Raw genomic sequence first — 16,790 nt, forward strand, 5'->3', positions numbered from 1 at the left:
TGATACAGTGGTGATGCAACTACACAGATACAGTTTGACACAATTTTAATTTAAATGGCTCAGTGCTATGGAATTATTTGGCAGAGAAGACCATGTAAAACTACAACTACAATAATTCAATAGCATTGAATAAAGACCGTTATAGTGATTCCAAATTGCATTGATTCTACAGTGTAGATGCAGCCTGGGTCTTCTCTAATTGGATAGCAATTAGATTTGCTGTTTGGATGATTTCTTCACTTCAGATCTCTTCAGAGACGCAGAGTGTATCATTTACCTATAGCAATAGATCCCTTTGAAAGATAGCACTAAACCATTATTGTGGCTTTGTTTACTCTGCATTGAATTTTATCCTTTTATTTAACAATAGAGCAGTACTGATGCTGCTTATATGCAGTGTGCTGTAATAGATACTTTCTATGACTTTACTGTGATAGAGAACTGGACTTGCACACTTTTTATGGCCTCTTTTAAAATGTATGCTTTGCAAGATAGTAATCTCTATAGACTTACTTGCAATGATGGAATAAATGTTACCATCATGCGCATCTTTAAGTTGCTAAACTGCAACTGAAGTCAATGAGATTTTGATGCAGCCTTCAGAATTGTAGTCCAAACCTGTGCATAGTATTTTTCCACCATTCTCTAAACAGACTTTTTTCAGAAATAACACAGCTAATAGGTTAAGAACCTCACTGTTTTCTAACAATTCTAATATGCTTGTATTAGAATTAGCCAGCATCTGCCAACTCTCAGCAAAATATCTGATCAATAAAGTACGTAACAAAATCTCATTTGCTGACTTTATTATGACTGGGCCACTTACTTTAATTGTTTCTGGAGAACATGAGTCTTTAGTTCACTGTAATTGCTGAGTGAATGAGTTAGAATACAGGCACACAGTGCCACTCTCTTTCTATAAAGCAGATTCTTATCCCCACCACATTGTTTAATGCATTTATTTACCCATGAAATAAAAAGTATCTTCTTCTTGTATTTTCATGCTACACTTTAATTCCTAACAGTCAACCAAATAACAGAAAGAATTAAATAAAAAGCAGATTTTACGTATCTTCCTCTTCTTGTACTTCCATACCACTTTAATTGCTAAGAGTGAGCCAAACAGCAAGAATAAAATAATTCCAAAGATTAAATTAAAGATGTCCTCTCTGTAATACAGAGGGCCTTGGTGGTGATGTGTTTCAGCCATTTATTGAAAATGATGTTTTGCCTTGGCTTGCTGCCATTTGATCTTGTTGGAATTCCCTCATATATATTAGATAACTGGGTTTTTGTTGAGTAATTTTATTATTTATTATAGTGGTGTAAACTGCATCAAGATTTGTGCAAATGGCATGCTGGGGAGTATTTCTAGTGCATAATAAACAAATAAATAACTAAATGTGCAGTTAAAATCCATTGCTTTTAGTGCCACGTAATTTAGCATTAGAACATAAGTGAGATTAGTAGATGATGGCTTTTTCTGCTGCTGCTGTTCATTTGTTTCATGACTCATTATGTCTGCTTAAATCTGCTAGGGAGGTGATGGAGAGCCTGGCCCAAGAGGACAGCAAGGGATGTTTGGGCAGAAAGGTGATGAAGGTCCTCGAGGCTTCCCTGGTCCTCCAGGACCCATTGGTCTTCAGGTATGATACTTTCCTTTTTTCAAAAACCAAAAATAATGTCCTTGTTTCTGTTTCCATAATTATACAATGCTGTCTCTTAACATAAAGGATAACAATCAAATGGACTAAGTATACTAAAGGCATCAGATCCTGCCTGATCATAGAAGCTAAGCAGCCTCAGCCCCAGATAGGAGACAATGAACATATATCAGGTGCTGTAGGATCAAACTGGCAGAATCACCTGAGTACAGGCAGTCCTCGAGTTACAGGCAAGATAGCTTCTATAGGAGTGGTTCCCAACCTGGAGTACCCAGATGTTTTTGGTCTTCAATTGCCAGAAATCCTAATAGCAAGTAAACTGACTGGGATTTCTGGGAGTAGTAGGCCAAAAACATCTGGGAACCCACAGGTTGAGAACCACTGTTCTATAGGTTTGTTCGGAAGTTGAAATTACGTAGATCAGAACAGGTACATTTTAAGTATAACTCCAGCCACACAAATACACACATACACACACAATTTGGATAGCATAGGAAAGGATTAACATCCCTGTGGTGTTATTTTTACTGTCTGTGCTCATAAGATTTTAATCTCACTTTCTGTTCCTGTGATAATTGGATTTTGAAAATTTGGCTTGTTATGGAAGCAAGGATTGGTGATAAAGCTTCGGTAGAGACACCTTTACCCCATGATCATTATTTCAGGGGTAAATTTCTCTCACTTCCTTTTGTCTCAACCCCATTCTTAAGTATGGATCATATGTAAGTTGGATGTCTGTAACTTGGGGACTGCTTGTATTCTTTGCCTTAGAAACCCAATGAAATTCATGCAGTTGTATAAGTCAAAAGGTGATTTGAAGGCATATACACACATAACAACAACACCAAATTTATTTATAACCATGTAGTGTGATTTGCGTGCTAGACAATGGATCTGAGAAACCTACTTAGGAAACCTACTGGATAAGTCACACTCTCTCTGCCTAAAAAGAACTCAATGGCAAACCTCATCTGAATATATCTTACCAAGGAAACCTTAGGATGGGAGTCTCCATAAATGTGAGCTGACCGGAAAGCACATAAACACAACCAAGATATGTTAATCAATATAGCTTCTACTCAGCATCCTCTCCAACCCTGCCCCTCCAGATGAATTAGACAGCAAAGATTCAAATAAATAAGTTCTCTACAGACAAGAGTTAAATCAGGGACTTCCTGAAAAGTCAAACTGATTCAAGTTAGTTGGAAGCATTTGCTCTACAAAGAAAAGGTTGGCATGGTTGTTTTCTTTTGTTTTTTGTTTTTATTTGAAAAAAGAATGACTTGTTGAGGAATATGAATATTTATAGAAATATCAATGCATAAATAGCTGCACACATTTAAAAATACCTTTAGATTGATTTTTAGCAATAAGAGGAGATAAAAAGTAAGTTAAAATTCTGACATCAAGTAAAAGTAAGAGAATAACAAATCCAATAATTGCGAGGGCCATATTTGCAGCAACAGAAGCCATTAGGTCCAAGAATGTGAAGAGTCCCATTTGAAATTAGTTGACATAAGATACAGAGTTGATTAATGTTATTGTCAAATTGTAAACATATAGCATAGCAATGGCAAGCAGATAAAACCAAAATCTTATATAACATTACATGAGAGGCCATTGTTTATTTGAAGCATGTCTGCTTTGTATTGCAAGTTCCAGGGGGAAATCTGGCCTGAAACCCTGTAGTAGTAACATCAATTAGTGTAGACTACTGTGGAGACTTGATGTGGCAGAGGATGGAATCCCCTTTGAATCCCACCGCTGCCACCAATTTATGTGGAGAATCGAGGGTGACAGAGGATGGAATCCCTCTTTGAATCCCACCGCTGCCACCAAATAATGTGGAGAACTTATGTGGAGATGCTGAGGGTGACAGGGAATGGAATCCCTTTTGAATCCCCTCAGCTTTGCCACCAATATGTACAGAGGTGAGGTGTCAGACAGGAATGTGTGTCAGAGATGGAACCCTTTTTGATCCCACACACACACGCACAGATACCACCACTTAATAAAGATGTTTTATGAGAGGTGATGTTAATTAATGATTTGTTTGATTATCTTCTTCGCTGCCACCAATGGAGACGTCAGGCAGATGGTACTGGTTCTTATAAGCTTTCTCTATTTGTTCCACTTCAGGTGTTGATGTTACTTAACTTAATTTAAGAGTATGACAGAGGCTTGGTTAGAATAAAATCAAAACAAGTTTATTGCAGGTACAGAGCTTGCTGGTTTCAGATAACTTAGTAAAGGCACTTCGCTTAATGGTTACAAACAGATATGAGGTGGTTAAACTTTCAAAATACTTCTTTCCCTGGATTACACTAAACCCTGATCCTACTGGATCCCCTGGGATTAATTCTCCCTAATCCACAGGCTCTATAAAAGACCCTAGACAAATCACCTAACTTGCCTAGTCTGGTCTATCCTAAATCTGACTCAAATCTTCCTATTTAAGCCAGCCTGATTCTCCACACAAGAATCAGATTCTTCCCTGTGACTAGGAAATCACAGACTGCTGGGTTTTAAAATATTCCCCCTTTTCCTTTCCAGGCGGCGGTTGGCTCCGCCCCTGTTGCTATGGTAACCTGCTCTAGCACTCTAAGATGGCTACCTTCCCCCATACATAATCAATTCAAATACTCACCATTTTAAACTTAGCCAAACCTGGCTGTTTAAACAAAATCAAATACACATATCATCTATAAACAAAATATAATTATACACTTCTTCACAACTACTACAAAGAAAATGTTTTGGGTTTGAGGAAGAGTTAAATGAGGAAGAGTAAAACCTCGTCAGTTGGACTTGCAAGCACTAAAGATACATCTTTTTTTCTATTTCACAACTTCTTTTGCAATTTGTGTGTGTGCTTGCAGAAAATACTTCAATCTGTACAAAATAAATTTTTGTGTGAAAAAAATAAAAATATGAAGAAAATAGTGGTCCTTTTCATTTGTACTTGGGGCTGAAAAAAACATCTTGGCAGTTGGCCCTCTTTCCATCAAGATTGAGAATTATTGTTGTTATTATTATTATTATTATTATTATTATTATTATTATTATTTAATATTTTCCATATTTCTAGTGCTAATTCTAGGGCCAAGCTATAGGCTTGTTCCAACAGCCCAAATGTAGATGAACTCATTTCTCTCCACCTGTTGTTTCTTCCCAACAAGGAGGACAAATGGACAAGTAGCAAAGCCCCATATTATCTGAAACTGTTCATGGTGACGGCATGATGATATCACATCCTAGTTGCCTTTACATGGGATGGACAAATGATTGGGGTATTTTGGAGTCATGTGTCTCAAAAAGTCTTGCAGGTCAGATCCAGATCTAATGGTTTTGTGGCTCCCTTAATGGTTTTGTGGCTCCACCTCAACGGACAGACAATACAGAACTGCATATACCCATAATTTGACAAGGTGTAAGGCAATTTCTTCTGTTCCTGATAGATAAATTCTATTAAGAAGCTATAATATGAAGGTTCTACCACAATAGAACAAAATAAAACCAGTGTATGTAGGTACACCTTGTTCCCAAATACCAATTGTTGAAGATCCAAAGTGGGGAAGAGCCTTTATGAGGCATCTCACTTGTTTCTACTCAAAATAGAACACCAAAGATGAGGAAAGCTGTTTGATATTCTCATGATTCACATGAGCCTCATGAGCACCTATTCCCTGAGGTTCATCCTCATGGTGTTTCAGCAATAGCAGCTTCAGAGAAGCTTAGGAAGAGAGTGGATCAGTCATTCCATTTACAACAGAATGTATATAAACACATATGCAACATTTGAAGTGAATATTCAGTGCAATATTTAACACCCTTTTCTTGTTATGAAATAGCATAATAAGGTTCTCTAATATTTACCAGCTAAGGAGAATTGCATTTTGCCTTGCTTTTGTTTTTAAAGCCATTATATTACTATAAGACTGCATTAAACATCCTAGAATTCTAAGATGACTAACACATGCTGCTCTTTTTCAGTGTTTTTTTAATGTAAATACAATTTCAGTTTGGTATGCACTGGGACGAGTGATGTACTTCACCTTTGTATTTTTTTAATTTAGTGAAAAGCTGTATAAGGCCAAGCACCCATTAGTTTGCATCTTGAACAAATGAATAATGTGTTCTTGTTGAATGACATTTCTTTGCTTCTCATTTTTCTTCAAGTACATTGTTTCTATGCACCTGGATGCCTCAGGCTGTAATGGTAATAAAGGACCATTGAGCAATCAAGAGCTCTTATTAGTCACTGGGTTGGTTCTCATAGTAACAAGCAAAACTCTTGTAGACCCTGTCCTTTGCTGCTGCTGTTATTCATAATATTCCATGATACACACCAGACCTATTGATATTGTCTTCATGGTGTCTTATTTTGATACCATTCATACCAGGAATGAAAAATAAATGTAGTACAAATGATTATTTGAAAGCTATAGTCCTTAAAATCGGGGAGGTTGCATAGTACTCCTAAGTGAGAGATTCTCTATCCAGACTTCCATTCTGTAAGATCTTTTCCAGATAATGTAGGCTTCTTTTCAGAAGAAGGAACTTACAGAATCACCTCTGAGTATTCTTTGTTTTGTTTTTCAAAAGAAATATGAAATTCATAGGGTCACCACATGTTGATAGATGACTTGAAGATACTATAGACTGAAAGAGTAGTTACTTACCATTTTATTATTATTATTATTATTATTATTATTATTATTATTATTATTATTATTATTATTTTAAAAATGTACATTGAACTAAAGTAGGTAAAGTCCTTTGTTTCAGTGAGTGGCTCCAGTCACAATAAGAATAAGGATTGGAACTAGCATTCTCTTGTACGGCTAATGCCCATGTCAATCCAAATCAGGTTTCATATGCTTGAACAGACCTAAATTAAGAGAAAGTCTTATTTAATACTATTTATATCTCACTTTTCTCCTGAACCAGGACTCAAAGCGGCAAACAACTTGTAAAGAAAACATATAAAAATAAACACAATCAACAGATCTAAACATATATGAACAAATTATAAACCCGCAACACGTGTAATAAGTAACTAACAAAAAACAACAGTTTAAATATTCAGTAGATTAAATATTCAGTAGAACTAAAACTAAAATTAAATCCAAAGCATACCATACATTGTAACACAGCAGCTAAAACAGTATGAAGTAGAAAAGAGAAAAGGGCATTAAATACAGTAGAGTCTCACTTATCCAACATAAACGGGCCAGCCGAACGTTGGATAAGTGAATATCTTGGATAATAAGGAGGGATTAAGGAAAAGCCTATTAAACATCAAATTAGGTTATGATTTTACAAATTAAGCACCAAAACATCATGTTATACAACAAATTTGACAGAAAAAGTAGTTCGATACGCAGTAATGCTATGTAGAAATTACTGTATTTTTGAATTTAGAACCAAAATATCACGATGTATTGAAAACATTGACTACAAAAATGTGTTGGATAATCCAAAACGTTGGATAAGTAAGTGTTGCATAAGTGAGACTCTACTGTAATACATTTCAGTTAAAACATTATTTTTAAACAAAAATGCAAAACAATTAAAAAGCTTTACATAGACATATTATATACACTATGTCCTGTTATGGGGCCCCTGGTGGGGGCGCAGTGTGTTAAAGCGCTAAGCTGCTGAACTTGCAGACCGAAAGGTTCCAGGTTCAAATCCCAGGAGCGGAATGAGCGCCCGCTGTTAGCCCCAGTTCCTGCCAACCTAGCAGTTCGAAAACATGCAAATTTGAGTAGATCAATAGGTACCGCTCTGGCGGGAAGGTAACGATGCTCCATGCAGTCATGCCAGCCACATGACCTAGGAGGTGTCTGCGGACAACGCCGGCTTGGAAATGGAGATGAGCACCAACCCCCGGAGTTGGTCACGACTGGACTTAACGTCAGGGAAAAACCTTTGTCAGAGTAATTGCAGCGCAGCAGTAGTTGAATGGAATCAGTGGAACACAGAACGAAGAGACACCCAGAGACGTTGGTAAAACTATATACAAGTTTTACTGTAAGCAGTAATAATCAAGACAAACAGACTTGCAGACAATAAATGAACACAGGACTCTCACTCTAGGCGGACAGAACTCGACTCAGAACAGAACTGATGCAATCAGTAATGCACAAACACTTGTGTCTGGACACTCTCCAGGTTCCAGCCACACATCAAGGACATCACAGCTTCTTAGTAATTAACTCTTTCCAGACAATGTCACACTCTGGATGATTCAATCAGTATGCAATACAGGAAAGACACAAACTGCATTTAAACACTATCAATACACAAATCCCACATTAACAACCTTTACCCTATGTCCTGTTATACACCATTCCATTCTGGTCAGCCAAGGCTGAAGACCTGTTTAAACAAAAAGGTATTAGCTTACCAGTGAAGAGACAAGAGAGATGGGACAGATCAAACCTTTCTTGAAAGATAGCTCCAACAAAGGACTTATCTACACTGACTACTTAGGTCAGTTTGGGATGCTTTTGCAGAACCCAGTTTCACTATGTGGATTATTAGATTGCAATTTCTGGAACAGGTTTGAGTCTGGGAGATGATAAAATCAATCATGGAAGGTGGCCTCAAACCATTTGCATGTGTGCTACAGAACCATATGAGGATGAAACAATAAGGGAAAGTGACAGCTGACAGTGGAGGTAAACAGTTACCCTTCCCAGGGGGGTATTTGGCCCACTGCTGCCCAGCTGTGCCTTTGGGGAATTTTTCAGCAGCCCCCATCTCCATGTTCTGAATTTTACAAAATGTTTCAGCACAGGCTACAATGCACATTCTGCAAAACTGATTTCTCCATAAAATATAGTTTACATGTTGGGATTGCTGATGCACATTCAAAGGCTTATCTCAGACTTTCTTCCAACTTAGTTTGATGTGATTTAAACTCTTTAATCCATGCTAGAGCACAGTTTGGCAGCATGCTTTATCTAGCATGTTAGATTTAAATTGTATTAGAACATTGGTTCTCAACCTGGAGTCCCCAGATGTTTTTGGCCTACAACTCCCAGAAATCCTAGCCAGTTTACCAGCTGTTAGGATTTCTGGGAGTCAGAGGCCAAAAACATCTGGGGGCCCCAGGTTGAGAACCATTGCATTAGATGGCCAGTGTAGATGAGCCCAAAGACTTGGAGGGTATGGGATTGAGAGAAAGCTCTCCCCCAAATATCATAACACTCAGGCAGGCACATATGGGAATATATGGTCTTCCAAATAGTCTGGACCTAAAATGTGAGTACAGTAGAGTTAAACGGGCAGGCCGCTCTCGGATAGCCGGATCTCTTGGATAATAGGGAGGCCCGGCCCAGTGCCTTTACTGAAGGGAAGGGGAAACACTTCCCTTCAGTAAACCCTACCCTTCAGTAAAGGCCTGACGGGGATTGGGGAAATGAGGCGGCCGCTGCTCGACCGCAACGGGCGCCTCGTTTCCCCAAACTCCAGAGCCTTTACTGAAGGGAAGGGAAAACCCTTCCCCTCAGTAAAGGCCTGACAAGGGCTCGCCCCTTGGGAAGCACACCGCAAGCGTTGCTAGGCAGCAGCCATCATGGGGCACTTCCTCCTCCCTCTCTCTTTCCTCTCAAACTTGAGAGAAGAAGAGGGAGAGGGAGGGGCTCCCCCGGCGGTGCCTCGGATAATACAGAGCCTCGGTTAACCGGAACTTGTTTAACCGGGACTCTACTGTACTTTGAGTTATGCCTGAAAACAGATATTCATTGAAGCTGTTTCAGTCAAGGAGGTTATGTTCTTACAATCAGTCTCAGCAGTTTAGTTGCAGCACTTTGAACCTGCTGAAGTTTACGAACATATAGAGAGCATTGCAGTAATCCAACTGAGATGTAATCAAGACACATATTATTGTGGCCAGATCTGGCTTCTCAAGGAACAGGTGCAGTTGGTATATCGTTTTAACTCCTGAAACACATTCTTGACCACTGCCAAAACCTCAGCATCCAAGTTCCGGAATGAATAAAAAAATATGCCCAAGTTACAGCCAGCATAGGTTGAATCACTATTTCTTGATTAGTCCTCTGATTGACCAGAAACACCTTTGTCTTGTCTGGATTAGGCTTTGAATTATTTGTCCTCATCTGAACCTTCATTGACAACAGAGTACATTCCACTAACAAATTTTGTCTCCATTGAAAGCAAACTGGTCAACGTTCTCATAAGTTTCAGGGTGAAAATATTTCAGTGTAATTATGTGTTTTTATTTGCAAGATGATAATTTGGCAAACATCAATAAATGTAAATTGAACTATAGCTAAGTCTCCCATGGTAATTAATGGCCTAGTTTATAGATTTAAAATTGAACCTATATGTAACTTTCAAAATAAATAGGTCTGCTAAGTTTGAAGTACTAAAGGCAAGTTTATTGCCCCATAAATCTTAATAACAAAGCTCTGGGTAGATTGTTAGTATCTGTCATGACAGCAAATTGTAATTGATGAGATACTTGCATCCATTACAAAGAGGTCTTCTTTACCTTTACTACAGTCACACTTATGAATTAGTGATTGATACTACATTTTTCATTGAAAATATTTACGACTGTGTTGTCTTCACCCTTGTGATATTCCTTCACCTGTTCTGTGGTTAGGTATTAATTGTACTGTTTGAAATCGCATCCTTATCTTAACAATGCAAACCATTTACACCTGAGGCATTTTGAATCAAAGTAGTTTCAGTGGGAAAACCAAAGGCATACTTGTATCATAAAACAGAGTGTTGTCATAAAACAGGTTTCTTATCCTTGATTCTCACACCACACTCTTTAACAATGCTGCAAGACCAACAAACTATTTGATTGTGATAATGACTTCTCCAATGTCATGGTCCCATTCATGCCTGCTTCAATCCACTTGAGAAGTTGTATGAGCATGCCTTCTGATGAAATTTTGCTTTTATGTAGTAGTTTTCTCTTATGTAATGTTGGGAAAATTGAGTTTAGTATCAAGGCTGCCTTTCTAGATCCAATATTAAATAGTTGAATAGTAGAAAGCTGTACTTCATGATATCATGATAATGGATCTATCTGGGTCCTTCCCAAATAAGTAGCTATGGCTGTGTGTACATCAAATAGGTTACTTCAGTGTGAATCTTCCCCAGAGCAGCTCTGCTGCTAAATCTGAGGCCAATGATCATCTTGATTTGGGGCTACATTGACCCTCCTGGGCTATTGCCTCATCCTCTGTGGGTAGTTCTGCATGGTGTAAAAAAAAAAAAAAGCGGGCTTGATTCAGCAAACCACACCAGGGACTTTCCTCTACCCAGTTCTGTCAAACATGGAAATCCACCACCGCCCCTCCCGCCCCCCAACCCTGGGTCTCACTTCTAGCCTTTTGGGTCTGCAAGACCCAAAGAATGGCAAAAGGCTACCAGACCACTGATTGCAAGGTTGGTGTATATGTTGTGGCTAGCTGTGATGCAGGATTGGGCGGGGGGGCTCAGCCATCCTCTGAGATGGTTGTCAAAATAGCGGCATCTGGTTCCACTTAAAATCAGCCAGTTTTCTCAAAAGTCCCTAAATCAGCGGGCAGCCTGAATCCTGCATCAGGATATGGATTATCTGATGAGTTGACTTAATTCAGAGCCCCTCCACACAGCCATATAACCCAGAATGTCAATGCAGATAATCCACAGTATCTGCTTTGAACTGGATTATCTGAGTCCACACTGCCATATAATCCAGTTCAATGTGGATTTTCTACAGCTGTGTGGAAGGGGTCTCAGAGAAAAGCTGCATTAAGTGACTTCCCCCTGAGTTAATCCAGATCAGCCCCAATGCAGCATTAACCCTTTGCAGGGCTGATCACAGATCACAGTAAGTGGTCGATGTAGATACTGTGGAGATCACTTTGAATGGCTTGCCATTTGTGGTCCCATCTGTTGATATCAGAATCGGGCACTTTAATAACCCACAAGAATTTACCCTCTTCTTTCCAGTCACATAGTTGTCCCATTCTGACACCAGCAGATGAGACCATGATGACCAGACATTTGAACAAGGCTCCATAGCTGGTAGGGAGAGACAGTCCAAATTGACCCAGTTCAAACTGCCATGAAGGCCAAGGATATTATGGGGTTTCTAGCAAACTCCAGATTGTTTTCCAACATTGGCTAAAGTTGGGTAAAGACCCCCCCCCCAATACCCAAAGATACTCATGAGAAGTCACTATGTGTCATGGAGGCAGCCATCAGTGAATTTATTGTGAGTCTGGAGTTGTTGGGCAGCACAGACAAGCCCTATTGCTCATATGTCTGACCCAGGTACATCAAAGTTCTACCATTTAAACTAAATGTAGTGCCACTGACTTTAGTGAGACTCTAATCAACCTGAAGTAAATATTGCCAGTTTAACTAGGGTCATTTTGAAGTATCATCATGAAGTTGTTGATAGTTGTGACTAACACACTATCAATGAGAATGGAGCAACCAAGGGCCTTTCCACACAGCCCTATATACCAGAATATCAAGGCAGGAAATCCCACAGTATCTGCTTTGAACTGGGTTATCAGAGTCCACGCTGCCATATATTCCAGTTCAAAGCAGATCATGTGGGATTTTATTCAGCTGTGTGGAAGGGGCCCTAGTCTTTGCTGTCGTTGTAAAATGTGGGGTTTCGGTTGATAGAAATACTGGTTATTGACTGTGTATCTTGGTATCAAATTCGCCTTTGAAGACAATCCTTCATAAACTGCTTGAGATTCTATTGCCCCCTAGAGAATAAGACCACTGCAAATGAGATACTACTCCTGTTGAAGGAAATAGTGAAACTCCCATTGGTCTTAATGAATTGCAGGCTAAATAGGTAATTTATTGACAGCTTTACTTGGTTCCACAATGTTGTATTTTCAGCCTGTCAAAAAAAGAACCCCATGCTTTCTCATAAAGGCAATGAAGTTGAGAATTCTCTGCTTCGGGGAAAAGTATGCCTGCTGTCTGATTTTACCAGAAAGCATAAAAGGTGAAGGAAGAATTTATTATTTGCATGTGCACATGTAGCAGAATGATTATAAAACCCAATGAATACTTCTTTCTTCCCTCATTTTCCCCATCCTCTCCTTGGTACATATATATAGGGGACTTTAAATAGAAAGTCAGACTCTTTCTGTTTCTTACCTTTTTTCCCCTCAGAAGGGAATATTGAAAGCAATAGTTGAGAATTGCAGGAAAAGGCAGGGAGCAATTTTCTATAAATTCCCTGCAGACTGTACCCCAAGAACAAGCCCATATATCTCTATTTTTCTTTTTGGCACCACTCCCAAGTTGACAATTTAAGAGGGACTTTAGAGAAAAACAGTATTTGGGGACTGTACAGGAGTCTAGGGTGCTTGAGGAAGTTATGGGGCATTCTGTGTGTTTTCATGCATTTGGTGGGTTTATGCATGATTTGGGAACAAGAAATTGTCTGAAAATCATATTTTTCTTTAAACAGAAAATGGTGGTGGGAAACTTTGTGGGATTCAACTATCAGAGGTGTTGAACTTGTGGCCCTCCAGGTGTTTTGGATCCCAGAAAGCTGGCAAGGGCTTCTAGGTGGTGGAAGTCCAAACATCTGGAGGACCACAAGCACTGGTTAAAACAGTGGTTCTCAGCCTGGGGTCCCCAGATGTTTTTGGCCTACAACTCCCAAAAGTCCCAGCCAGTTTACCACTGTTAGGATTTCTGGGAGTTGAAGGCCAAAAACATCTGGGGACCCCAGGTTGAGAACCACTGGTTAAAGAGATGCTAAGGTTTTAAAAAAAGGATCTGTTACATGACTGTAGCAAATGGCTGCAGACTGTTGGAGTAAAATGTAATAAATTGTGTATTTGCTAGAAGAGGCAGATGGTTTCTCCCAAAAGACTGAGCGAGAATGCTGAAGTTATGAACAAATTCAAAGCACACAAATGCTAGGACATACAGTCATGTATCTAAAGATAAATATCCATTTAGTGCATCTCTAAATAACTGAAAACACCTACCACTGTATGCTGTTTAGGAGATAGTAATGAGACAAGAATTCATCAACTTTTCTGGTCCACACATTTTGTCAAGCAATGGATATTTTTCATTAGGCTTGTTACTGTTCGTTCCAGCTTTTTAAAAAAATACGGTATAGTCTTTTAAACTTTAAAATAACCAAGGGATGAAGTGGACAAACTGTCCAGTAAGAAAGGTGATGTTGTCCCATTCAGACATGCTAGAAAATGACACAGAAAAAACACACAAAACAATAGAACACTGCAATGCTCTTTGACTGGTTTTCTCCACATTCCTATAGATAAAAATCTTCCTCCTATTACTCCTTCGTTTTCCAAAACAGAATTACTGGTTTGGTCCTCAGTTTCACTTAAATCCCATTTGCACAAAACTCTTAATTGGCCAGAGGAGAGAAATGGAGGGGGGGACCCAGATTTGGGTGCCCGGTGGGTGATTTGAATCTCATGTCAAAACTACTTTTTAGTTCCTTTTCAGGCTGATAAAGAACTTTTACAAAGGAGTTCTGCGTGATTAGTCACTGTGTATAGTCATGTCTCTTCAACACATAATTACCTGGCTTGGTATTCGAATCTGAATAGTGTCTTAATGCCTGGAATCAATGTGATTCAGACCTCTGAAATTCTTCTATGTCTTGCCATAAAAAATTGGATTGTGCAGGTGCACAAATAATGTTTCTTAAATTTAAAGGAACAACTCATGGTTATGTCAAATTGCATTATGGAACCTCCTTCTTCCACATTCGCAGCCTTTAAGAAAGACCTGAAAACATGGCTCTTCCGTTGTGCCTTTGGAGAGTAATCACTACATACATCCCTTTTGCTGCTCTCCTTCAATATTTGTCCTCCAGATTGCACCGCCACTTTATGACCCTGTCCTCTGTGGTTTTTACTCCTACTTCCTTTCTCACCCCGAGTTTTAATCTAGTGTTCATGTGGCCCACCCTTGGTTTTATTGTTCTTTTGATCTTGTTTAATGTAGTGTATATTTTCTTTTATTGTGTTGTTAATGTGCTATGATTTGTTGTTCTATTATATTTTGTTATATTGTATTGTTCTGGGCATGGCCCCATGTAAGCCGCCCCGAGTCCCCGTTGGGGAGATGGTGGCGGGGTATAAATAAAGATTATTATTATTATTATTATTATTATTATTATTATTATTATTATTATTCTCCATTCTCCCCACCAACCATATAAGCCATCTGAAAACCTGGCCCCTTTCACACTATCCAGTGTCAGTCTTGCCGTGTCAATATCTTATGGAATTCTAGGTTTTGTAGTTTGGTGAGATACTGCTACTCTTTAACTGAGAGTTCAGAGTACCCTATTTAAACTATAGATCTCAGGATTCCACTAAATGGAACCATGGCAGTTGAAATGGAATCACACTTCCATGACCTTTTAGAGCAGTAGTTCTCAACCTGTCAGTCCCCAGGTGTTTTGCCCTCCCAGAAATCCCAGCCAGTTTACCAGTTGTTAGGATTTCTGGGAATTGAAGGCCAAAACATCTGGGGCCCACAAGTTGAGAAGCACTGTTTTAGAGTGAACTAATTATATACCTGGGGGCAGAGGTTCTGGTCCTCAAAGAGGTTTTGGGATTTTTGACATTGGGAAACGTAAATTGTATTGGGAATGTAAATTGTCTCCCTCTTATGCTGAATTATTCTGGTTCCAACAAGCAAACTCCATCACTGAATACAGCCTTACAACCCTTTTTAGTTTGAATGATGGTGTCATCTCACAGTGTACAATTATACGCCTATAATTCCACTTTAACAATCCGGGTTCAATACTTAGGAATCTTGGGATTTGCAGTTTAGGGACATATTGAATTCTCCACTAGAAAGAGCATTAGTGCTTCTTCAAATTACACAACCCAGGATTCTATAGGATTCCTCTACAGCAGTCAAATCAGACTCATAGCACTATCAATATTGTGTGAAAAGAGGCCCAGACCTCAAGTTATGCTAACACACAAATAAGGAAACAATGAATGATCATACAGACATTTAGAGACCAACAGAGAAGTCTTATGCTGCTCACAGTTCTTGATTTTTATTGGAAACAAGGCCTTGCATGATGCACTAGACATCTATTTGTCATTGTTTAATAATTTGTTTAACTGGTTTCAATTTTATGGTGGATTATTTGCTTTTTAACTTTTTATTCTGCTAATTTTAACAATACTTTCTTTAACTGCCACACACCATCATGATTCACAGATAAAGAATTAAATGCTTTCAAACTCAAGCAATGTTCAAGTAGTTTGTTCCTTCCAAATAAATTCAAGTAACCATCAGAGAGAGGCCCCCCTTTTTTTAACAGAATGTCAGTTATGAACATTAGCAGAGAGTTTAGCCTAGCACCATCCTTGTTGTCTCTTCAGATAAAGCCATTTTTCCTGCATATTTTTAATATAAAAATGAATTATGATGATAAATGCACCTTAATGTTTTAGTAGTATTTTTAGTGTTTAATATTTTCAATTTTTATGAGATTTTCATTTTTGTATTTGTTAGGTACTGTAAGCTGCCCTGTAAATACAAGAAATAAATGCAAACTACCTAAGATCTGCAGGAATATATATATGTATGTATGTGTGTATGTATGTGTATACACACACACACACACACACACACACACACACACACACGTACATGTAAAGATGGTCTATTTGGTGATTGCATAGTAATTTATTAGATCTTAATATAAAATAATTTGCTATGTTTTTTTTCTATCACTAGGGTCTTCCTGGACCACCAGGTGAAAAAGGTGAAAATGGTGATGTTGGTCCAATGGTGAGTTCCACTTCACCCAGCCCTCCATACTTAGATACTACTGAGTGAATTACTCAAAATGGGAGGCATATCTTCCCATATGATAATTGCTTTTTCCCTTAGTCAAAAGGTTGTCCCTTGGTTATAAACTTTCAGAAAAGTTAAAATGGTCCTGGGGGTTGAAGTTAGTTAAGAAACCAGCCAATATTGTCTTTGCAGGGAGGATGTTTCATGTAAATTCAGGTTTTTTCCTCATTTATTAAATTTAAAAACTTAAACACACAACTAGGACTAATACCATCATTAGCACATGCATTGTAATTGTGA

The 16,790-nt window shown here is 38.6% G+C and overlaps 1 protein-coding gene across 5 annotated transcripts in view; it reads left to right on the forward strand.

Annotated features, from left to right (window-relative positions):
* col11a1 (collagen type XI alpha 1 chain) overlaps positions 1-16,790 on the forward strand; it is a 314,486-nt gene that overhangs the window by 244,170 nt on the left and 53,526 nt on the right. For all 5 annotated transcript variants that reach the window (XM_008109137.3, XM_016993104.2, XM_016993102.2 and 2 more), the window contains 2 exons: positions 1,539-1,646; positions 16,431-16,484. In XM_008109137.3, coding sequence (XP_008107344.1) covers positions 1,539-1,646; positions 16,431-16,484 — 162 coding nt within the window. The remainder of the gene's footprint in view (positions 1-1,538; positions 1,647-16,430; positions 16,485-16,790) is intronic.

Source organism: Anolis carolinensis, chromosome 4 (genome assembly GCF_035594765.1).
Source record: "Anolis carolinensis isolate JA03-04 chromosome 4, rAnoCar3.1.pri, whole genome shotgun sequence".
Taxonomy (NCBI): Eukaryota; Metazoa; Chordata; class Lepidosauria; order Squamata; family Dactyloidae; genus Anolis; species Anolis carolinensis.